Raw genomic sequence first — 24,415 nt, 5'->3', positions numbered from 1 at the left:
TTACAATGTCACTGTGGGGTTAGTAATGGGAGTGACTTATTGATGCCGCTCCATTACTAACCTCAGGGTTTGATGTCACCTGACGGTGATATCAAACCCCCCACTATTACCTCACTTGTCACCGCTACAGGGCAAGTGGGAATAGCGAGACTAAGTGCCAGAATTGGCACATCTTAGAGATGCGCCTTTTCTGGGGCGGCCAAGAGCTGATGTTTTTAGCCTGGGGGGCCAGTATCCATGGCCCCTTTCTAGGTTATTAATATCAGCCCTCAGCTATCTGCATAGCCTTTGCTGGTTATCAATTATAGGGGGACCTCACGTCATTTTTTTTGGGGGGGTCCGTCGTTTTAATAGCCAGTAAAGGCTAAGTATACAGTTGTGAGCTGATATTAATAACCTGGGAAGCTCCATGGGTATTACCCCTTCCCAGTCTATAAACATCTGCCCCCAGTCGCTGGCTTTCCCTCTGCTGGTTAAGAAAATTGCGCGGGAGCCCACGCCATTTTTCCCCAAAAAATAATCTTTTATTAAATACATGTACAGTAAGCTGCACACACACTGTACTAATTGTATTTGTCACTGACAGCTATATATCTACCTATTGTTTTTGTATTCACTGTATGAAATCCATCTTTTCTATCCTGTCGGCACCTGCTGTGATTTTACACTACCGCGGCTGTTGAATTACCGTCTTTTCTTCTATCTATCAATCTATCTATCTATCTATCTCTATATATCTATGTAATATAAATACATATATATATGTGTGTGTCACTGACATATATATATATATATATATATATATATATATATATTCAAACAATGTGAAAAACATATAGCCAGCTCACCATAAAGGAATTCCTCTTGATGCAGTAATCGGTGTTCACCTTATGTTTTGCACGGATCCAGGCAGGGAGTATGCCCCAACAAATAGAAATATAAGAAAATTGGGATCCAGCAAAAGGATGAAAGTTCACCAGATTTGTAAAAACTTCTTCTTTATTAATCCATTATGTCATAAAAAATATGAGGAACTCCAATCAATTAATAGCATTCCAGCAAGGGACTACATGTATCAGCACTAGATCATGCCTACTACATGATGCATTTTTTCATATATGTTTATATATTGTTGCTTTTTGTGGCAGTTATTCTATATTATTGTTAATTCATTACTAAATGTTTATATCATTGGTCTATGTATAAAACATGTTCAATATAGGTATTTTTCTAGCAACATTTTGAACTGAGTTTCAACCATCTACTCAGATGTTTTTAATTGGTTTGTTCCACTGTTTTTAATTAAGGGTCATTTGAATATGGTCCACAAAGGAGGATATATTGTCAGTGTTGGAGCTCAGTTCAAATAGGACCGTGAAGAAGGCACATAGTGCTGAAACATGTAGTCCCTTGCTGGAATGCTATTAATTGATTGGAGTTCCTCATATTTTTTATGACATAATGGATTAATAAAGAAGAAGTTTTTACAAATCTGGTGAACTTTCATCCTTTTGCTGGATCCCAATTTTTTTTATATTTTTATATATATATATATATATATATATATATATATATATATATATTTTTTTTTTTTTATTCTATGTGTATAAATCTATTCTATCTATTCTGCGGAATGTGTCGGCGCTATAGAAATAAAATTTGTTATTATTATTATTATTATTATTATTCTTCTATTCTAACCTGTCAGTGTGATTTTACTGTAGCCGCATATGAATTGCCAGTTTTTCAAATGCGATCGGTGTGTAAAAATCGGACAGCACTCGCATGGTCCAAGTGCTGTGTGATTTTTTTCTCACACCCATTGACTTCTATTGCAGGATGCAATCTTAATACTGATTACAGCATGCTGCGATTTCTTTCGATCTGATCGTGATCAGGAAAAAAAACGCAGATGAAGACACAATCATAGAATAACATTGGTCTGAATTCAATCCGATTTTTTTATCAGATTGCATTCCTCCAATTTCATCGCAAGTGGGAATGAGCCCTTAGTTAGTTGCTAGTGGTTGTAACCATGGATACCTAAGCTGCACGCCCTGCACATGGGGTAAACAACATAGTGAATCAGAAGAACTACACTACATTTCTAGTTGGAGGTATTTGCTAATATTATTATACAGTATCTACTACATATTGAGATAGGATTTTGTAGATGGGAATATCCTTTTATAAGTGTTTTCACTTGTATTTAACTGCTGTTTTAGTGCAGGTATTTTTTTAAAAAAAGTCTGCTCTGGGCTTGTAGTTTTTTTCTAATGTTTTTCTAATAGGCTTCTCTAGATTTTCACAAAAATCAAAATAAATCTCAGATGCAAAGTGACACTGCATAAACAATGCCACTAAAAGTGCCATAAAATCACTGATGTTTTTCCATGTGTGTTTTCAAGCAGTTTAACACACCAGAAAAAAAAATCTCCGTCGTTAGATTTAGCAGTGCAATTACGTTGTACCTCACTATACGTGGATGTTGCCCGAAGCCAAGAACTGTTATTAAAAGCTGAATAAATCAATGGAAAGCTTACAACAAATAGGGGGCATGGATCTATTTTTGGATTATTACTGTGAAACTCAAACCCCTTCTAGCAATATCATTTCACTAAGTTGGCAAACTAAGTGTCATTTGTGACTTTGAGTGGCAAGCAATTTCATGTGTGTGGATTGCTTGCTTTTCCCATAGGGAATGATGGAGATTTCGTGCAACTTTGATTTTGAAATGAGGTACATGCAATTCCTTTTATGTCCTTATGAACAAAAAATAGGGCGAAGTTTGACTTTTTTTTTAATAAATGTCCTACAAGTTTGGATTCTGTCTAGATCCATTTTCTATTTCAGAAGTTTTCGGACAGTGAAAAATATCTGTGTTTAGATTATATTTCTTGATATCTCATTGTGCGCCTGTGCTCATCCCAGTAACAGTGCTCTTTTTGTATATACAGTATGTTATGGTATACTATGGGAGCCCAAGTATAAAGACTAAGAATAATTACATCTCGTATTGAGATGCAGCTGCATTATGGTCTACATGCCGAAGAAATCTGTGATTGGTATCAGCAGAAAACCTTGGATGAGAAGCTTCCTATTAACCGCACAGCTTCATGGCAACATATTGTGAAATCTGTTCAATCCAACCGCATGTATATACTGCCATCGAGTGGAAATCAGGGCAAATACATTTTGCTTCTTCAATTGTGTGCACCATGGAAGTAGTAGTCAGACTCATAACATCTTTTCCTACAGCATCATGCTGCTACTTCATGATAGGTAGAGTGTGGGACAACTATTACACACAGACGTTTTGGTACTTTTATAAAACAGCAGAATACCAGGTGCTAGAGATAATAGAACTGTTTGCCCAAGTTCACATGAAAGGTTTAAGAAAAAAAAAAAATTGCCAATTTTTCATTTATATTTTCAAATTTTAATTTAGGGACTTTTACAATATAGGTGAAAGGGAAAATAAAATGTGATATACTGTTACATCAACCTCAAGAAAACTTGTATCTTAGAAGAAACAAAGAAGAGAACAGGGAAAGATAAAGGAGAAAAGGGGAAAGGAAAAGGTGGACAAAAAGGGGGCTAGGGAAAATAAAAAGGGAAGGAGGGATAAAGAGAAATAAAAGAAAGGTCATCCATATTATAATCTATAATAATAAATGCCCTAAGCAACTTCCGGTTGTAACAACTTCCGTCCAGTTGTAACCGGTGACGTCACCGCACACCTCTTTCCATGTTAACCCTCAACACACACACTCCACTCACCTTTCACCATCTCCACTCACGTCCACTCACTCTTTCACTCCACATACGACCCTTTCTCTCACTCCATCTCTCATACTCACGCCGTCATCGCCGCTGATCCACGATCCCCGACATCTTCTTCTGCTGGCGCCATCCTGGATCCAGACGTCCTCCACGCCGGCGACATGTTCTTGCGGCGACGCCATTTTGGATCGGCGAAATCCCGCGATAGTCAAGATGGCGTCGCCGCAAGAACATGTCGCCGGCGAGGACGACGTCGGGATCCAAAATGGCGTCGGCGAAAACTCGCAAAATTTCGCTGACGCCATTTTGGATCCCGACGTCGTCCACGCCGGCGACATGTTCTTGCGGCGACGCCATTTTGGATCGGCGAAATCCCGCGATAGTCAAGATGGCATCGCCGCAAGAACATGTCGCCGGCGAGGATGACGTCGGGATCCAAAATGGCGTCGGCGAAAACTCGCGAGATTTCGCCGACGCCATTTTGGATCCCGACGTCGTCCACGCCGGCGACATGTTCTTCCGGCGACGCCATCTTGACTATCGCGGGATTTCACGATACTCAAGATGGCGTCGCCGCAAGAATATGTCGCCGGCGTGGACAACGTCTGGATCCAGGATGGCGCCGGCGGAAGAAGATGTCGGGGATCGTGGAGCAGCGGCGATGACGGCATGAGTATGAGAGACGGAGTGAGAGAAGGGGTCGTATGTGGAGTGAAAGAGTGAGTGGAGATGGTGAAAGGTGAGAGGAGTGTGTCTGTTGAGGGTTAACATGGCAAGAGGTGTGATGCTATCGCATCCTCCCGATGTGATAGCATCGGGCCATAATCTAGTCATAGTTATAACTTCTCAGACTTTCAATTTATATGTATTGAAATAAAGTCATATCTATATATTTTCTGGCTAAAAGTAATAATATTTATGTAGGGAGGTTATTCCTGATTGAGAAGAAGTATCTATGCCAGGAAGACCATCTAGAATAATATTTTTTAATAGAATTGTTTCTTAAAACAAATGAGTATTCAAAAGAATTATGAGTGTCCATTTTTCTATAATATCTGAAATAGTAGGAACATCAATAGACTTCCATTTACACTACCGTTAGGATCACTTAGAAATTTCCTTATTTTTGAAAGAAAAGCAGTTCTTTCCAATGAAGCTAACATTAAATGATTCAGAAATACACTTTATACATTGTTAATGTGGTAAATGACTATTCTAGCTGCCTGGTTTGTAATGCAATATCTTCATAGGTGTATAGAGGCCCATTTCCAACAACCATCACTCCAGAGTTCTTATGGTACTTTGTGCTTGCTAACTGTGTAAGAAGGCTAATGGATGGTTAGAATACCCTTGAAAACCCTTGTGCAAGTATGTTAGCACAGCTGAAAACAGTTTGGCTGATTAGAGAAGCTATAAACCTGACCTTCCTTTGAGCTAGTTGAGAATCTGGAGCATTACATTTGTTGGTTCCATTAAACTCTCAAAATGGCCAGAAAAAAAGAACTTTCATGTGAAACATGACAGTCTATTCTTGTTCTTAGAAATTAAGGCTATTCCATGCAAGAATTTGCCAAGAAACTGAAAATTTGCTACAACAGTGTGTACTACTCCCTTCAGAGGAGAGCACAAACAGACTAACCAGAGTAGAAAGAGAAGTGGGAGGCCCCGCTGCTCAACCGAGCAACAAGACATGTACATTAGAATCTGTAGTTTGAGAAATTGATGCCTCACAGGTCCTCAACTGGCAACTTCATTAAATAGTACATGCAAAACGCCAGTGTCAACGTCTACTGTGAAGAGGCGACTCCGGGATGCTGGCCTTCAGGGCAGAGTAGCAAAGAAAAAGCCATATATGAGACTGGCTAAAAAAAGGAAAAGATTAATGTGGGCAAAAGAACACAGACATTGGACAGAGGAATATTGGAAAAAAGTGTTATGGACAGACGGATCCAAGTTTGAGGTGTTTGGATCACGCAGAATAAGATTTGTGAGATGCAGAACAACTGAAAAGATGCTGGAAGAGTGCCTGACGCCATCTGTCAAGCAAGGTGGAAGTAATGTGACAGTCTGGGGTTGCTTTGGTGCTGGTAAAGTGGGAGATTTGTACAAGATAAAAGGGATTTTGAATAAGGAAGGCTATCATTCCATTTTGCAACGCCATGCCATACCCTGTGGACAGCGCTTGATTGGAGCCAATTTCATCCTACAACAGGACAATAACCTAAAGCACACCTCCAAATTATGCAAGAACTATTTAGGGAAGAAGCAGGCACCTGGTATTCTATCTGTAACGGAGTGGCCAGCGCAGTCACCAGATCACAACCCCATTGAGCGGTTGTTGGAGCAGCTTGACCGTATGGTATGCAAAAAGTGCCCATCAAGCCAAACCAACTTGTGGGGGGGGCTTCTGGAAGCATGGGGTGAAATTTCTCCAGATTACCTCAGCAAATTAACTGCTTGAATGCCAAAGGTCTGCAATGCTGTAATTGCTGCAAAGGGAGTATTCTTTGACGAAAGCAAAGTTTGAAAGAGAAAATTATTATTTCACATAAAAATCTTTTTTTCCAACCTTGTCAATGTCTGGACTAGAGTTTAAATTTATTTGGCAACTCATTTGATTAATAAAAGTATGAGTTTACATGGAAAACACAAAATTGTCTGGGTAACCCCAAACTTTTGAACGGTAGTGTAGATGCAATAAGTAGTTACGTTATTGCAAAAATGTGAATTGAAATATATTTTATCTTCTGGGGGAGGAAGTTTAAATTGAGAGAAAGAAGAAAGAGTCGAGGAGGGATTTTTACCGTAGAGTTATTGATTTTACTTAGTTATCTCCATTTTTGCATCAGTATGGACTTCATTCTTATTATACATGAGTATTGAATAAAATGGGCAAGACTAAAAATAATTTCCTACTTTAAGAATTGCAAAGTAAAAAAGTGAATATTACTGGCTGCAAGTATTGTCTGTCCAGAAAAGAAAGGTCTGTTTAGCAACATCAGCCTTTCTGCCAACACCGTAGCAGAGCGCATTTCTGACCTGTCAAGTGACATTTATGATCAACTGTGTGAGAAAGCAAAATGTTTCAGTGTATACTCCGCCGCTCTTGATGAGACCACAGACATCACCGACACTGCCCAGCTCGCAATCTATGTCCGTGGTGTTGATGACAATTTTGAAGTCATAGAGGCGTTGCTCACAGTGATTCAAATGCATGACCAGACCTCCGCTCAGGAGATATTTCACCAGCTGTGTGATGCCATTGAGAATGCCGGTTTACCTTGGAGGAGGTTTGTTGGAATAACAACTGATGGAGCGCCATCAATGACAGGGAGGAAAAATGGACTGGTGGCACTTGTTAAGAAAAAACTGGAAGAGCAAGGTGTGGAGGAGGTCATTGCTCTGCACTGCATTATCCATCAGCAGGCCCTTTGCAGAAAATACCTGAAGTTTGACAATGTGATGTCTTTCCTTGTGAAATGCATCAACCAAATCAGATCCAGGGGCTTAAACCACAGAAGGTTTAGTGCTTTTTTAGAGGAAATGGAGTCAGAATATGGGGATGTGCTCTACTTCAACGAGGGAGGGTGGCTCAGCAGGGGAAACATAATGAAGAAATTTTTTGAGTTGAGAGCTGAAGTGAAAGCCTTCATGGAGAGAGAGGGGGCTGCTGTTCCTGTGCTAAGTGATCCAAAATGGCTCATGGACTTAGCTTTTATTGTTGATATCACACATGAGCTTAATGTACTGAACAAGAAGTTACAAGGCCAGGGGCAACTTGTCAGTGCTGCCTATAACAATGTGAGAGCATTCTCTACAAAACTTATGTTATGGAAAGCCCAGCTTTCTCAGACAAACATTTGCCATTTCCCATCATGCAAGGCACTCATGGAAGCAGGCACACCATTCAGTGGTTAGGAGAATATGGATGTCATTTTGAAGCTACAGGAGAAATTTGATCACAGATTTGCAGACTTCAAGTCGCACAGAGCAACATTTCAAATTTTTGCAGACCCCTTCTCCTTTGATGTGCAAGATACCCCTCAAGGAGCTCATTGACCTGCAGTGCAACTCTGAACTCAAAGCCAAGTTCAGGGAGGTGAGTGGAAAAGCAGACAAGCTCGGGCAATTTTTGAGAGAATTGCCCCCCAGCTTCCCTGAGCTTTCCCGAATGTTCAAGCAAAACCATGTGTCTTTTTTGGAGCACATACTTGTGCGAAAAGCTCTTCTCTACCTTGAACTTCAATAAGTCCAAGTACAGGTCCAGACTTACTGATGAGCATCTTCAAGCCCTACTGAAGGTCTCAACTGCTTCCTCCCTTAAGTCAAATGTGGCTCGGCTATGCGAGATTAAGCGCTACCAGATCTCTAGCAGCAAAATATTAACTTTTTATCTACTTATTTTGTGGTCTATAGTTATCATTGGTAGTTTTTGTAGGTAATGTATATATAGGAGTACTCCCATCTATAACATTTTGCACGTCCCATTCCATATACATGTATGCAGTAATGGTCGAAAGTGGCAAATAGTTAAAATCAATCAGGCTTTTGTCAACAAGCAGCTAACACAGAAAAAATTCAAAAAAACTCACACAACAAGATATGGCCTTACCAAAATCCTGTCTGATGACAAATGCACATATAGCAGGATGCATCGGGCCTCCACTAATAAAGGCAAGGGGCAACAAGCACCATGAACTGATTTCTATAATATCCCGACACTGGCACTGACTGTTCCAATGACTACTAGGGCTTATCTGATCGGTAGGGACTTACTTTATGGTTAATTTCTCCCTTTGTCTTTTCTCTCATCTGGTAAATTGTGAACCCCATTATGAATAAGGACTGATGTGAGTGACTAATGCGTTCAAAACTGGGCCATTTACTGACCAGGCACATTTTGGTTTTTTTCGTGCATTCAATTGAAAGTGCTATAAAATTTCTGGTTCAGAAATTAAAGTGATTTTTGTGTCTTTTTTGTGGCTTCATTTTTATGTTACTGGCATATTCTGCCTTTTTTTTCGCTGATATTTCACTATTTAGGTTGGAAAATAAGCATCTGTTTTCCCATTTTTTATGTTATTTATATGACCACACAGAACCACTAAATACCTTTAAAAATTTGTTCACCTTTCTTATGGGGCAGGTCTAAGAACAACTATTTGGATTGAAAGGGGCATTCTATTTATTTATTACATTTTTTTCATTTATTTTACACAATGTGCTCCCCATAATGTCATGAAAGACCTTTGGGGGGGCTTTTTAAATACTGAAATCTTTTTATTTTCATCTTATTTCCTTTGTAGCTGGGGCTGGAATATTATCCTCAGTTACAAGGGAAATGCAACCTCCTGGTGTGTAGCTGTGCTCCTATGCAGTGACATTTTAGAACGCCACTGCAGAATAGGAATGTAACCGCCGGGACGTTTACAGTCTGTGGGCAATCTGGAAACACATAAATATTAACCATCATTTTACATTTATTTCATAAATCAATAGTACCCATGAAAATAAGCAACATTCTATTATATCTTATCAGAGGAATCTTCTTTTTCCTCTTGGATTGATTCTTCATTTTCAATTCATGGGAAAATCTGTATTCAGTGTGTAAAGATTTTTCCCCTTTTTACTGAGATAGGAGAAGACAGTTGGTCACAATGCTCAGAACTTTATGAGCACCAACAGTCATCTTGTCACGGGTTTACTGCAATAGAGAGGAGCCAGAAGACCACAGCTGATTTCCCCTACACCTGCACTGATTAGAAGCACTTCTTACTAAACGGTGTAACTTTATTTTGCCAGTGCTGGGGTTAATCTGCTCTGTTGAGAGCTCCTAGAGCATTAAGGCTCAGCTGTGCACTATTAGCCACTCCCATCTCCTATATAAAGTGGGCCCTGGCTAGCACTCGTTGCCAGAGTAGCTTTTGTTGCATGGCTGTAGGTTGTTAGTGAGTTTTATTGGAGAAGGCATTTGGTAGATTTATCTGTGACTGTTGCTAGGTTTTGAGTGTGTGAGAATTTCTTCTCCTACTTTGGTTTAACCCCATCCTCCACTCCCCGATGCATTCCTCTGTTATATGTATGAGTATTTTTGTATGTTTGGTATTTTTCGTTACCCCTGTTCGTATTTCTTTGTTAGTCTGGTTTGGTGTGCTACGGTATACTACTACTCTCCTCTTAGGTTAGGTTCACATTTGCGTTCAGGAGGGCTGTGGATGGCTGCCTACTTCCTCTTTTCTTCCTCCATGAAGCACCGCCCACGCTCAGCCTACTTCTGTATGCGTCCTGCGTTTCCCTGTGTACCTATCTTTAACATTGGGTACGCAGGGACATGCGTTGTATGCAGATGCTTCTGCATGTGGCGATTTGACGTGTGCGGCAATCGCACGAAAACGCAAAATTTTGCGTTTTTTACTCAGTGTAAATTGATCTGTGGTGCGTATTTCAAAGCCACAATTTCTCTTTTGGGTGCTCTAAATTTTCTGTGCAGATTTTCCCCATAAACACACATTACATGCAGTTAAAGAATACACATGCATTTTTAATGCCTTTCCATGTGGCAAGGCATAAAAAATGTATCTATTCCACACAGCTGTATCAATAAAGTTTTGTCAAAGCCAAATACCAGGAAGTATATAAAAAAAAAAAGCATGGCATGTTTACAGCATGACATGCCAAAAAGAGACAAAAAGACAGTGTCAAAAATCCAATAAAACACATGGAAACAAATGCACTCAAAGCACAATGAAAAATGCAAGTAACATAATTTTTATAATAGATGCTGATTTCTGCAACATTAAAAATTCACCAAAACTCACTGTGGAAACGTGGCCTTAATTCTGTGCATAGTGATTCTGTGCATAGTGGTAATGTATATGTGAGAGCCATAAACACAGAATAAAATAAATGCACTGAACATAGCTTTATAGTGATGAGATGGGGATTACAATGACAGGAGCACACACCGTGGCATGAACATGTACACAATTTGCCACTGTAATTTCTCTGCCGCAGAGATTTCCTCATCTTACTGGGAGAGGTTAACACAGTACATTATAGAAAGTGCTGTCTATGGTCACGCTCTGCAAATTATGTGAAGGCTTAGGGAGAACTTGACTATACAGTATGTGTTGGCTCATTAAGAGTAATACAGCGCTAAATTGAAGAATTCTTGGAACTTTCATTGGCCTTAAAGAAAAACTGAAAAATAAAACATAATTATCTCTGCACTTGCAGTGCAAGGTTTCATTGTTTTAACCCTGCTTTTAATGTCCAAATTGATTAATCCTCTTGAGGCTATTTTATTTGTTTTGTGCTTCAAGTGAAATTAATTTTTTTAATATTTATTTGTATTTAACCCCTTTACCACAAGCCTGTTTTCACCTTGTTAACCAAACCAAATTTTACAATTCTGACCACTGTCCCTATAGCCAGCAACTATTATGTCCCACACATCCAGCACCTTATGTCTCCTGTAGCCAACCCCTCATATCCAGCCCCTCATGTGTCCCTCATAGCCAGCCCATCATATGTCCCCCACATCCAGCCCCTTATGTTGTTGTGAGCAGGTTGCAAGATGCAGTAACGGACAGGAGGCAGAGCAAGGGCTAACGTGTAATATACTTTTACAGGGAATACTCCATACAGGTTAGAAGGTACAGTAAAACAGGACTGCTGGGATTATTCAAAATAGGATAAAACAGGAGCGGGGAGTTTAAAGGGGAAGTTCAGTAACAATAAACGTATCAGTCCAACGATGTCAGAATGGGAAATCCTAAGTTCCAATGGTGGCGCCAAGGCAGTGGCACATGAGGGATCCGGAGTGGTCCTGAAGAAGATGGGGATCCGGTTCCCGGTGGCGGTGGTTCCTCGTTGTCCTGGCGAGAGTCCTGGGTTCAAGAGCTTTAGTACAGGAATGTGAGCAGTCTTTATCACTGCCAGAGCTTAACATTGCTCGGCAATTGTATACGGGTGAATCAGGTTACAGTTCACAGCGGGTCTTGGCACGCACACATCTATTTTCTGGCTGGGGATTTTGTCACTCCCGGTCACAGGTGCCAACGGGCACTCTAAATATTCTCTGTTGGCAGTCTCTGCGTGAGCATCTTGGGCCCCTATGGCATGGGCCTGCTCCGTCCCAATGCTCAGAGGTCGGAGCACCAACACTGTCGCGCAGCGCGTTCCCGCCAAGTCTCCCTTGTTTCCCGCGCTGCGGCATTTTAAGCTTAGCCGTGCCCCCATCACTGAGTGCAAAGGTCAGTCCGGGGTTTTAAGCTTTCCCCCGTGCAACATGGGAGACAGCCCCAACAGTTCCGGATCTGTCACGGAATAGGTACGTCCGGTCCGTTCTTTCTCTTTCCCTCTTCTGTCGCTCATATTCAGCCCCTCTTATGTCCCCCATAGCCAGCTTCATATATGTCCCCCACAGCCAGTCCCTCTTATGTCCCACACATCCTGCCCCTCTTATTTCCCCCATAGCCAGCCCCTCTTATGATGTCTCCCATAATCAGCCTCTCATGTCCCCCATAGCCAGCCCCTCATATACCCCCCATTCATTAACCATGTATAAAAAGGGCTTATACACAACTAATCCAAGCTACCTGTACACTGCAGCCGCCGTCTCCTCTTGCTTCCTGTTCTCCATAGCCACTTATGTCCCCCATAGTCAGCGCCACTTATGTCCCCCATAGTCAGCCCCTCTTATGTCCCCCATAGTCAGCCCCTCATATGCAACACATTCATTGGTAAAATATAAAAAAAGGTTTATACTCATATAATCATGGCTCACTGCAGCTGCTGTCTTCACTTGCTTCCTGTACAGCAGTGGACGCTGGATGACCCAATGATGTCACCATATCGCGCCATCCAACACCCCCTGCGTGCACCTCTGCTCCTGTCCTGGGAGGCGTGGCTCTGACATCAATTGTATTGATTGTCACGACCGAACAGTGGGTCGGTCAGCGGACGGCACAACACACACACACAACAGGATGGTAAAGGGGAGAAGAAGGCCCTACTGATAGGGAATGAGGGGTGGACATCTCCTGCTGCAAAGCACCGCACAGCAGAAGAAAGGCACCGGGACCACGAACTCCACGAAACCAGAAGATTCACCACTGCAACCAGAGAGCTCCTTAATCCAGGCTTGATCTACATAGAGTTCTCTATCACTGTCAGCTGATACATCAGGTGACTATTTAAAGGATGGTGGGAGTGGTCACCACTCACATCAGCTGACCTAGGGAGTCTGCAGTTGCAGCAAGGGAAAATTACATTAACCCCTGCTAGCCTGAAAGGAAAAAAGCTACACTTAAATCCTAGTGGAAGCAGAGCTGCCACGCATTCAAAAATGGTTCATGACAGTCCTCCCTTACAATGAGTGGCCTCTCGACCCTTAACACCGTACCTCACCGGAAACGATGTACGGTGAGGACACCTCGATCCACTAGGATTCACCTCCACAGTCACCTGATCCTCAAGTTTAAAGCCAAAGCAGCCCAATGGAGATGGCAATAACGTAGGCTCTGTAGGCGTAACAAATCTCCACCGCGCTGACCTGTGGAATATGTTGTGTACGTGTTAGGAGTCGGGTTCCTGTCGCTGCACAGCGGGAATCCCGAGCCTTGCTTCCGGCAGTCCCACATTCCTCTTCAGCCGCAGAGGTGGCTGCTCAGCAGACTCGTCGGTCCCGGCACTCTGCCCAGACTAGCTCCGTGGGTTTGGTTGCTGCTGCCACCTCTGGTCCAGCTATAGCAAGCATGCTGGTCAGCAGCGAGCTACTCCAAGGACTAAGTCCTCCTTTCGGTCCACTGAGCATGCCTGTGGGACGATCTCTCATTGGAGATCGGAGGTCACATGCTCAGGTCCTTCTCCAGCTCGGATTGGACCATCAGAAAGGTCAGGAAGGTCCCGGAAGGACGCGGCTATAAAAGGTTCGCATGGCCGCTCGGCCATGCACTAGCATAGACTGCATTACCAGACTATGAGGAGTGAGTGTTGTATGCAAGTATGAATGTCTCTGGTGATTGACTCATTCGAAACCCCTACCTTTGGTATGCATGTGTTGTGCAGCCTAGCCTGTTAAGCGCCCAGGCTTAGATGTAGGTAGAGGCAGAGTCTGAGACTGACATCAGTGTCCACCGGTGGCTCTGCAAGCCACGGTGCACGTGCTCGGCACTCCACCATAGTCAGCATCTATAGTGGCATCCACAGGTGCGACGCCGCGTGCTCAGTAGGTCTAGAGGGACCCAGACCTCGTGTCCTTGGGGCTGAGTTCTGTGACCGCATACTGTGCGCTCTCTTGCCGAGTGCTGTGATTTTAAGAGGTTCAGGCATTTATGTTCAGCGGTGGCACGGCTCAGTGTCGTAACAGAGTTCGCTTCTGTTCTCACTGGGTGACGTTATCCCACGTGTGACCTCTTGTATACCGCTTTATACTTCTGCCATTACTAAGCAGCAGTTTACCACCCCTGCACAGTGGACCCCGGGCTGAGAACGCACCTTACTATTATTCTATTATATTGTGCGTTCAGCCAGCCCTAACAGTACGTGCATTACTCGCGGTAACTCCAGCTGAAAAATCCCCGGGCTGAGAATGGCAGACACTCAATATGGCCCGATCACCTTAGAACTCCAGGTCCCAGATGCGTAGTTCCACCTGATATTTTTGATGGACACCCACACATACTCATTCACACACAGGTCCTGACCTGAAAGTTTGTTTCCACGCGTATGTTTGCCAACAGACAGTAATTTCCCTGAGGAACAGACAACAGAGGCATCCCCCAGACTCCTATCCTCACTACATTCAGGGGGAACCACCACCCTCCCCTGACCCCCTCTACTGAGAGGACTCTGAAGGTCAGAGTTTACTTGTGGTGAGGGTTGAATCCTGCCACTATTCCCTGGTAGCACCTTAGCTGCCTCCAACGGAGAAGGGGTAGGTTTGAGAAGGACGGCAGAGACAGTAGCTCTCAGGCAACAGTCCTTACAAGACTGGTCCCAACTCACCAGTTCCCTAGACCGCCAATCTATGACTGGTTTGTGTCTCTTCAGCCACGAAAGGCCTAAGATGATGGGACTTGGTAAACCCTCTAAAACGTAGCACGACAGGGACTCCCCTGGCTGAGAGGAACAAAGTCAATAGCCTGGATGGAATTGAGTCTCGTCAGCGCCCTACCGATCAGACCGTGGGTCTGAACAAAGTGAGAATCCACAAGACTGAATCCAGCTCCACTGTCCACAAGAACCGATACCATCTCAGTCTCCCCACCAACCTCCATTTCAGCAGAAATTGAAAACTTAGATGTAAAAGTGGAGGAAATATACACACCCTGGTCACCTTCCTCCACATGACCAGGGGAAAGTAGCTTTTGAGATGAAGTACCAACTTTGGTGCAAGATGGGCAGACATTAATGTAATGACCGTTAAGACCACAGTAGAAACATGCCCCATCCCATGACGAACCGCAGGCAACCCAGTTTGAGAAGAGACACCTCCCACCTGCATAGGTTCATCCGTCTGCACCAGTGTGTCCTCCTCCCTAGAAAGAACAACAGGGGGCAGATTTGGTGATGTCACAACCCAACAGTGGGTCAGTCAATGGACAGCAAAACACACACACAGTGGGATGGTAAAGGGGAGAGGAAAGCCCTACTGATAAGGATGGACACCTCCTGAGTTCAAACCTAAGCCTGTCCCTGCACTCCCCTAATGCCCTAAGCGGGTCCTTCCCCCCCACCGCCATCACAAACCTTGTCTCTGTCAACTTACACTACCCTGGCTAGTGCATTGTCCAGCAAGGGCGCTAGCTTCATCACTGCAGATGGTACAATACAGAGGACAGTGACAAGCACAAGACAGACAAGGTAAAAACTCAAAATTTAGCTTAACAACGCTCTCAGCTGCAAAGCACCACACAGCAGAAGAAAGGCACCAGGACCATGAGCTCCACGAAACCAGCAGATTCACCACTGCAACCAGAGAGTTCATTACTCCAGGCTTGGTCAACATAGATTGCTCTATCACCCACAGTCAGCTGATGCATCAGGTGACCACCCACATCAGCTGACCTAGCAACTCTGCAGTTGCAGCAAGGGAAACTGACATTAACCCCCGCCTGAAAGGGAAAAAGCTACATTTAAATCCTAGTGGAACCAAAGCTGACACACATCTAAAAATGGATCGTGAGAGTAATTGATGCGGGGACAGAGCTATGGCCGGAGCACAGGACAGAGAGGGGTGAGCGGTGTCAGCCACTGTGATGAATGCCTGCGGCCCGAGGAAGATGCTGGGCAGTCGCAATCATTCAGCCGTGGCACTTTTTTTTCTCCCCAAAGTACACTCACCTTTGGAAGCAGGAGGCAGCACCCTAGCCGGGTGCCTACCTCTCATCCCTGCCTACATGTAATCAGGAATTACTTTTGAGGCACAGTACAAAAGTCAGCAGGGAAGGAGGGTCATAATTTAGTGCAGATTTTACTATTATAGGTTTGTGGATGCCATGATACACTGGGAGAGACCCTGAGGTACCAGAACAGTAGAACCCCCCATAAGTGACCCCATTTTACAAATTACACCTTTCAATTAATTCAACTAAGGGTGCAGTGATCATATTGATGTAGGGATATGTACTCTGTTACCCGTTCCTGCCCCTGAAGACAGTAAACGTGGTTTTAAATGTGAAGTAGAATGTGTTTAATCTAATGTGATATAATGTAATATGTTGATGTATAGTATATAAGATATAAGTATATAAGTATAGTATATAAGGATAAGCTTAGGAAAGCATAGGATATAGAACAGGTTAGCATGTAGATAGGAAATGGTTAAAGTTAGGATTAAGAGTGACAGGGCACTAGTGCTGATAAGAAAGGGGGCCCTTTCTGGTTAGAGGGAGTTCAGTGTCAGCCATCGAAGTGTGGAGGACAGTTCAGGTTCGGGTTCGGGTGGGGTGGATTGCTAGGGGCAGCATCTGGAGCTTAGGGCTCGGGTCAGTTACCGTGGAGTGGCCCTGGCCTTCCGACAACATGAGGAGTAGGTGGACATGGAGTTACATGAGGGGCAAGTAGCCAGTCACAGGTGCAGTGCCGGAGTGGACAATGTATCCATTAGGCAGATGGAGACAGTGAGTTTAGGGGTAGTCCAGAATGAACGTGTGATAGAACAGAAGAGTAGTTGTACTAAGGAGGCAGGAAGTCTGAATTGCTGTGCCCTATCCCACTTGAATCGACCTGATGAACTTGGACTGTTTAGTAAAAGATTGACTGTTGCAAAGAACCTGGTGTCCCAAGCATTGTGTGTGGCGGTCCTGAGGACGGAAACCTGGAGACAATGGAGGCTTGAGGCCTACCCCAACCCAACACACATATTCCTACTACAGTATGTGCATGGGGCGTTATGTTTTTCTGTTGGACACCTTTTTAAGCTCTATATTTGATGCAAGAAAAATATTGGGGATACTCACTGGCGGCAAAAGTGGTAACACTGCTAGGACTTTCTCACATAGTGCACAACTAGTGTGGTTGCTGTAAAGCACATCTCTAAATGCTGTCAACAACAACAACTCAGGCAAAATGGAAACATTCATAATAATGTACAGAAAGCAGAAGATAAAATCTACTTTCATGGATTAAAAAAGATTAGTAAAAAATAATATGCAACACTATCCAGTTTTAATTTAAACAGATTATTGGCAATACATTTAGTTTAAGACTAACATTTAAACCTTACATAGTGTATAGTATCTTTTACCTTTACTAACCTAACCAAACTTGAAATTGTGTGGTTCTACCATAAGTCCCAAGCAGCACAGTGGCTATCTTGGGCATATATTTTATTTAGATCTTTCCTTTTCTTCTTATATCTGGTCACTCGCTCACTGAACCTCAAAAACATCTCTAGAATTCGACCTTGTATCACCTTTGACTGCCAAATCTCATACTGTTGTTCTGATTCATTCTCGCCTGGATTACTGCCACTCTCTACTAATTGGTCTCCCTCTTACTAACCTGTAACCTCTCCAACCTACCCTGAATGCAGCAGACAGGGTCATATTTCTGTTCATCCGCTACACCAGTGTTCCCCAACTCCAGTCTTCAAGAGCCACCAACAGATCATGTTTTCAAGATTTCCTTAGTATTGCCAAGATGATCATGGCATCACCTGGACAGGCAATAATTCCATCACCTGTGCAATAATAAGGAAATCCTGATACCATGACCTGTTAGAGGCTTTTGAGTACCGGAGTTGGGGAACACTGTGCTACACTGATACACTGATGCCACCATTGTGTGCCAGTCTTTCCACTGTTGCCAATCCTCTACAAAGTTCAATATAAACTTATCACTCTTACCCACAAACTCTTGAAGGTCCTGCACCACCCTACGTCTCCTCTCTCATCTCTGTCTACCACCCTACCCATCCTCTCCTTTCCACTAACGACCTAACATTCTCTATAATCTGGACCTCCCATTCCCATCTCCAGGACTTCTCTAGTGCAGCACCAGTTTTCTAAATTGTACTAACCCAGACAATCCAGTTAATTCCCAGGATCCACAGTTTCAAGTGTGCCCTACAAACACATTTCTTTATACTGGCCTACTGCCTCACCACTGTAATCTAACTACTCCCTGTTCTCCCATCCATTCACTTAATAACATTGCTGACTGGTTCATGCCGGGTTATTTCAATGCCTTTATATATTGTATCGGTGACTATAGTATACAAGTCAAGAACTTTATTTTTATTTTTTGTGTCACCCCTATTTCCATACAGATTGTAAGCTTGCGAGCAGGGCCCTCACACCTCCTGGTATGTGTTACTCTGTAGTGTCTTATCTTGTCTGTACAAGTACCCTCTGAATTGTAATATGCTGCAGAATATTTTGGCAATATAGAAATAAAAATAATTATTATAATTATTTAAAAGTTGTTAGTGGCAGATGGCAATCTAAACTAAATTCACACTTCTGTTTTTCCTCTGCATACAATTATCTTACCCACACAAGTTGCTGGTCGTCCATTCCAGGATTTGCTATCCATGCATGTAGCAATTCTGTCCCCTTTTAGTTGGTATCCAGGTGAGCAATAATATTCACATCTGGAATTGAAGTAAGCACCATCTGTACATTTGAATCCTCCATTTACTGGCATGATGAGAGGTGGGCATCTTTTCTCTATACATAAATAAAAGTGATTTAAAAACAAAACATTAGTAGAGTTTTTACACTTCCACCTAGTATGCCTGACTGGTATATATTAAACTGCAATCTTTGGAAAATGTCAAAGATAAGGTAAGGCTCAGTTCACAGAACATTGAGCAGCCATGATCTGCATCAGCACAACAACAACAGGCTTATGCTTTGGAGGGACTGTCCTTAGCAGGACAGCGGATGGCACTGTGTTGTAGAATATACTATATGATCTCCCTGTATTAATGTTTTTTTTTTTTTCCTTTTGTTTTGTTCTTCCACAACCTGATGATGCGGATAATGGCTGTTGTATGTCCCAAGTAAAACAGTTTATTCTTTCACATTGTCTGAGTACTAATGATTCGGCTGAAAAATGCCAATCTGCAACAGATTATAGGCCCAATTACACATAGAAAAAGCACATCACACCTTGGTGAACAGACTGATAAAAGGAGACTTCCAGAGTTTCACAACTTGACTTTAAAGGTAACCTGTCACCAGATTTTCCCCATATAAAGAAAGGCCAGCACCTGTAAGTCCTTATATAAAGCATTCTAGAATGATGTATATATGTCCTCAATGTGCCCTGCAGAACACAAAAAAGAGCTTTTGTTATACTTACAAAAGGGGTGTCCGGTCCCATGGGAGTCACTGGTCTTGATCTGGCGCCTCCTCTCTTCTTGCCATTGCAGACCTCCTCCTTGCTTCGTGTGGATGATGCATCTTACATCATCCACACAGTGTCCTTGTTCGCGCAGATGTATTTATCTCTTTGAGAATGAACCCTGGAGTGTTTGAAACGTGTGGTGCTCTCAGATTACACCATGAAATTTTGCAATTAAGCTTTTAAATTTTATGAACTAAAATTTTAAGAAGCAAGATTCCAATTTTTCCTGAATTTCTCTCTGCTCTTCTGAGGACAGAGCAAAGTACTGCAAAGTGCATGCTTGGGGAAAGGTCAAAGAGCGCCGGCGCATGCGCACTACAGTACTTTGCTCTGCCCTCTTCAGGGCACAGAGACGTACGCCAGCGCAGGAGCACAATAGAAGACATTGTGTGGATGACATAGGACACGTCATCCACACGAAGCAAGAAGGTTAGTAATCACAAGAGAGGAAGCCCCGGATCAAGACCAGTGACGCCCATGAGACCGGATAATAAAACCTCTTTTTTGTGTTATGCAAAGCACATTGGAGACATATATACAGAATTTTAGAATGCTGCAAAACAAGGAAACAATCTATCTTGCTGATGTAAGCAGAATAAATGAACACAGTACTGGACATGGAATTCTCATTTTCCCCAATAAAATGGACAGAGTTTAGCCACACCAGTAAAAGATGTGTTGTATATTTCCTGTGTAGAAGGAGAATTAATATCTGTAAATCATTTGACACATAGTATAGACGTCTTGGTCACAGACATCCAGAAAGCATTAAGGAACTGCAAAAACAGACCCTGACAAAGGATTAAAAAGTGTTCAGCAATAGAAAATGAAAGGTAAACCACTTGAAAGTCTTTCATACAGTGCACACGCTGTCAGTGTATATGAACCCACATCTTAGGATGATACAGCTCTAAGAAGGGGACAGGGGACAGGAATAAAGGGATGAAAGCTGATGAGAAAGAAAAGACTACCATGAAGAATAAAACAGACAAAAGTTCAACCAAAGAAGGTACTGAAAGAGGTAGCAGAGGAAATTGCAGAACCACTAGCCAGAATCTTTAAAAAAAATTCTGAGCAACAGGAGAAGTCCCAGAGATTGGACAATGGTAAATGTTGTCACTATCTTCAAAAAAGGAAAGAAGATGGAGCCAGGAAATTACAAGCCATTGAGCTGTACTTCTATATCCGGAAACAAACAAATTATTAAACAGCATATATGTAAGTATATGTAAGTACTTGGATAAAAATATAGTAATTAACCAGAGACACGACAGCATGGGTGTGTAGCACACCAGTCATGCCAGACTAATCTAATTTCCTTCTATGATGGAATCATTGACTGGGTGGATCAGGGAAATGCGGTAGATATAGTATATCTCAAATTCAGCAAATCATTTGATAAAGTATCTCATGCTATCCTTATTGAAAAAATGATGAAGTATGTGATTTACAAGGCTATGCTTAGGTGGATTTAGAATTCTCTCTCTCAATGACCATACTCAAAGAGTGGTAATAAATGGTTATACATAAAATTGTAAGAGTGCTTCAATTGGGGTACCACAAGGCTCTGTCCTGACCTGCATGTTGTTCAACATTTTTATAAATGATCTAGATAAGGGAACTGAAGGTATACTAGTCAAATTTGTAGATGATACAAAGCTAGGAGGGATAGCTATCACTAGAGCATACAAAGTATTCAGAAGGGTCTAGATAAGCTTGGACAATGGGTAACGAAAAAAAGAATGGTATTTAACAGGGAAAAATGCTAAATTCTACAACTGGGCAAGAAAAACAAAAATTACATGTACAAAATGGGAGGAGTAGAGGAGCATGTGTGAAAATGACTTGTGTACTGTATAATAATAGATCACAGACTGCACATAAGTCAACAGTGTGATGCAACAGCAAAAAAGGCAAATAGTTCTGGAATTAATTAAGAGAAGCATAGAGTCTAGATCACGTGAAGTAATTATCCCCTCTACTCCTCCTTGGTCAGGCCTCATCTGGAATACTGTGTCCAGTTCTCAGCACCACGTTTTTAAAAAGGCAATGAAAAACTGGAGCAAGTTCAGAGAAAAGCCAACAGGATGGTGATCGGACTGCAAAGTATGTCCTACAAGAAATGACTAAAGGATTTGGGAATGTTTAGCTTGCAAAAAAGAAGGATAAGATGATACTTAATAGTGGTCTACATATATCTGAAGGGATGTCACGGTGTAAACTGATCATCATTATTTTCATTTTCACATGGAAACACGAGAAGGAATGGAATGAAACTGAAAAGGAGAAGATACAAATTAGATATTAGAAAAAGTTTTTGACAGTGAGGGTGAGTCAATGAGTGGAAAAGGCTGCCACGAGAGGTGGTAAGTCCTCCTTCAATGGAAGTCTTCAAATAGAGGCTGGACAGACATCTGTCTGAGATGGTTTAGTGAATCCTGTATTGAGCAAAGGGTTGGACATGATGACCCTGGAGGTCTGTTTCAATTATAGCATTCTATGATTCTATGATCATCAAAAATAAACCTCTATGAAAATCAGGGGAACTGCACTGACCGCAGAGAAAGAAGGTTTTGCCTCATTGATTAAGTGTTAGCTGTTGATAAGGGGTGTTGGGAGTATAGAACTACAGGCTTATTCCAGATACTTCTGTGTTCTAGACTATACAGTAATGTATGATCTCTGAGAGTTGTTTTGACTTGTTCTTCCTATTATTCTCTATGTTGTGATGATGCATATGAGAGTTGCTCTATGTCCATAGTAAAATAGTTTTCTCGCCCACAATTTTTGAGTCCTAATCATTTTGCAGAATGCTGCACATTTGCAAGAAGTGTCAGGTTTTTTTTGTAAATATTCTTGATTTAGAACATTTCAATAATATAACAGGAAAGGAAAATTCCATTTTCCAGAAATAGTAAAAGAAAGAATGAGATTAAAAAAACAATCAATCGTAATAAACCACAACGATAACACTACAAGGCTGCGGATTTGTGAACCAAAAGGGTTGTAAGAAGAGTTTAAAAACCAAGGGGCAGTGGTGGGGAGGGACATGGGAAGGAAAGGGGGACGGTAAGGAGTCAGAAAATATAGAGGATAACTAAGCGATTTGGGAGATCAAGCTCAAATCAAGGCATGAACATTACAGAACAAGCTATATGTAAAGAAAAAAATCAAATAAAATGAATAACAAAAGAAATTTGTAGAGGGACAGAAATGAAGGATTACCGGTTGAGCTTATTTGGTGATCCTCTGAGGCGTTCAACCAGGCTATCCATGCGTTTAGAGTCTTTAAGTTTTTAGATCCTGAAAGTCTAGTTTTCTCATATATACCGATTTGGTTGGATTCTTTTATCCATTCTTTGCAGGTAGGGGTCTCTACATCTTTCCAGTGTCTTGCTATAGTTATTTTAGCTGCGTTGAGCAGGTGAGGTATCAGTGAGCCTTTTTTAAAGTGTAAATTTGAAGGCTCCAGAATGAATAGAATGAAACTTGACGTTAATGGGATATCTACGTTTAAGGTTTTCTTTATATGCTCTCTAACTCTCTCCCAAAGTACAAAGATATACATCTTTCCTGTAACTCTCTCCCAGAAACTTTTAATTTTTGTGCATTCCAGCCAAATGTGAGATGGAGAACCCTTCTCTCTGGTGCATCTCCAACAAAGAGGGGAGATTGAGCTGTCTATTTTATTCAATATGTCAGGTGTTTTATACCATCATGAATGATATAATTTTATAATTAAGTTCTTGGAATCTCACTGAAGATGTTAGGAAGTGGATGTTTTTGAAGATTGTATGAATTTCTTCTGGGAGAAATGTTGTGTTTAGTTCTAATTCCCATTTTTTAATGAAATCTGGGATCTCCTGTGTTTGGGTTAGGATCTTATTTATTTTGTGTTAGGTTTTAGCTGTAATAAAACTCTATGCAGATGTGAGGAGAGAGGAGGAATAAAGAGCATTGCAAACACTGAAACACTAGGCAGACACAGGCATAGAGACAGGCAGATCATGCTGGAACTTCTAGCAAACGCATTTTTTTTGGATCCACAGAAACATAGTTCAGTGCTACTGTAAAATGTCTGTATGCAGTGTATGGATCATAGCACTCACTAACTCAGAAACAACTGAACATTGGAGAGTTAGCATGCAAAGGGGAAAAACTGTGAAACATGCAGGATACAAGTCATATAATAAGCAGAAATTGTGTTATTCCTAATGTACACACCAAGTAGGAGTTTATGAATAGAGACATTTTATGTTTAATAAATGTCTATAAATATAATTCTGAGTTCTCAGGTCTGGTATTGTTCAGTGCTCTATTACAGAGTACCAAAACTTACATATGCAATGTATTTTAATATGTATTCTTACTTAATCTTACGTTCTGTCTACAGAATACTTATCTACTTCAACTTCAAATAATACAGTGTACAAAGTACGAACAAATAAATGTTTTACTATACCATTGCTGTATGAATTGATTGTGAAAGGCTTTGCATGTATTTGAATACATCGGCGGAGAGCTTATGTTTTTAGCCTGGAGGGATCAGTATCCATGGCCCCTTCCTAAGCTGTTACTATCAGCCCACAGCTGTCTGTAAAACCTTTGCTGATTATTAATTATAGGGGACCCATACGTCTTTTTTTTAGGGTCCGCCATTTTAAAAGCCAGTAAAGGCTAAATATACAGTTGTGAGCTGATATTATTAGCCTGGGAAGCTCCGTGAGTATTACCCCCCTTCCAGGCTATAATCATCGCCCTCCCTCGCCATCAG

General features: G+C 41.8%; 1 protein-coding gene across 2 annotated transcripts in view; it reads right to left on the bottom strand.

The window, feature by feature from the left end:
- SRPX (sushi repeat containing protein X-linked) overlaps positions 1-24,415 on the bottom strand; it is a 160,156-nt gene that overhangs the window by 45,950 nt on the left and 89,791 nt on the right. For both annotated transcript variants that reach the window (XM_073566022.1, XM_073566023.1), the window contains one exon: positions 18,783-18,959. In XM_073566022.1, coding sequence (XP_073422123.1) covers positions 18,783-18,959 — 177 coding nt within the window. The remainder of the gene's footprint in view (positions 1-18,782; positions 18,960-24,415) is intronic.

This window comes from Dendrobates tinctorius, unplaced genomic scaffold, assembly GCF_039654945.1.
Source record: "Dendrobates tinctorius isolate UK_male_01 unplaced genomic scaffold, ASM3965494v1 ptg000016l, whole genome shotgun sequence".
Taxonomy (NCBI): Eukaryota; Metazoa; Chordata; class Amphibia; order Anura; family Dendrobatidae; genus Dendrobates; species Dendrobates tinctorius.
Note: the sequence above shows the minus strand (reverse complement) of the source record. Positions and strands in the feature narration are given on the sequence as shown.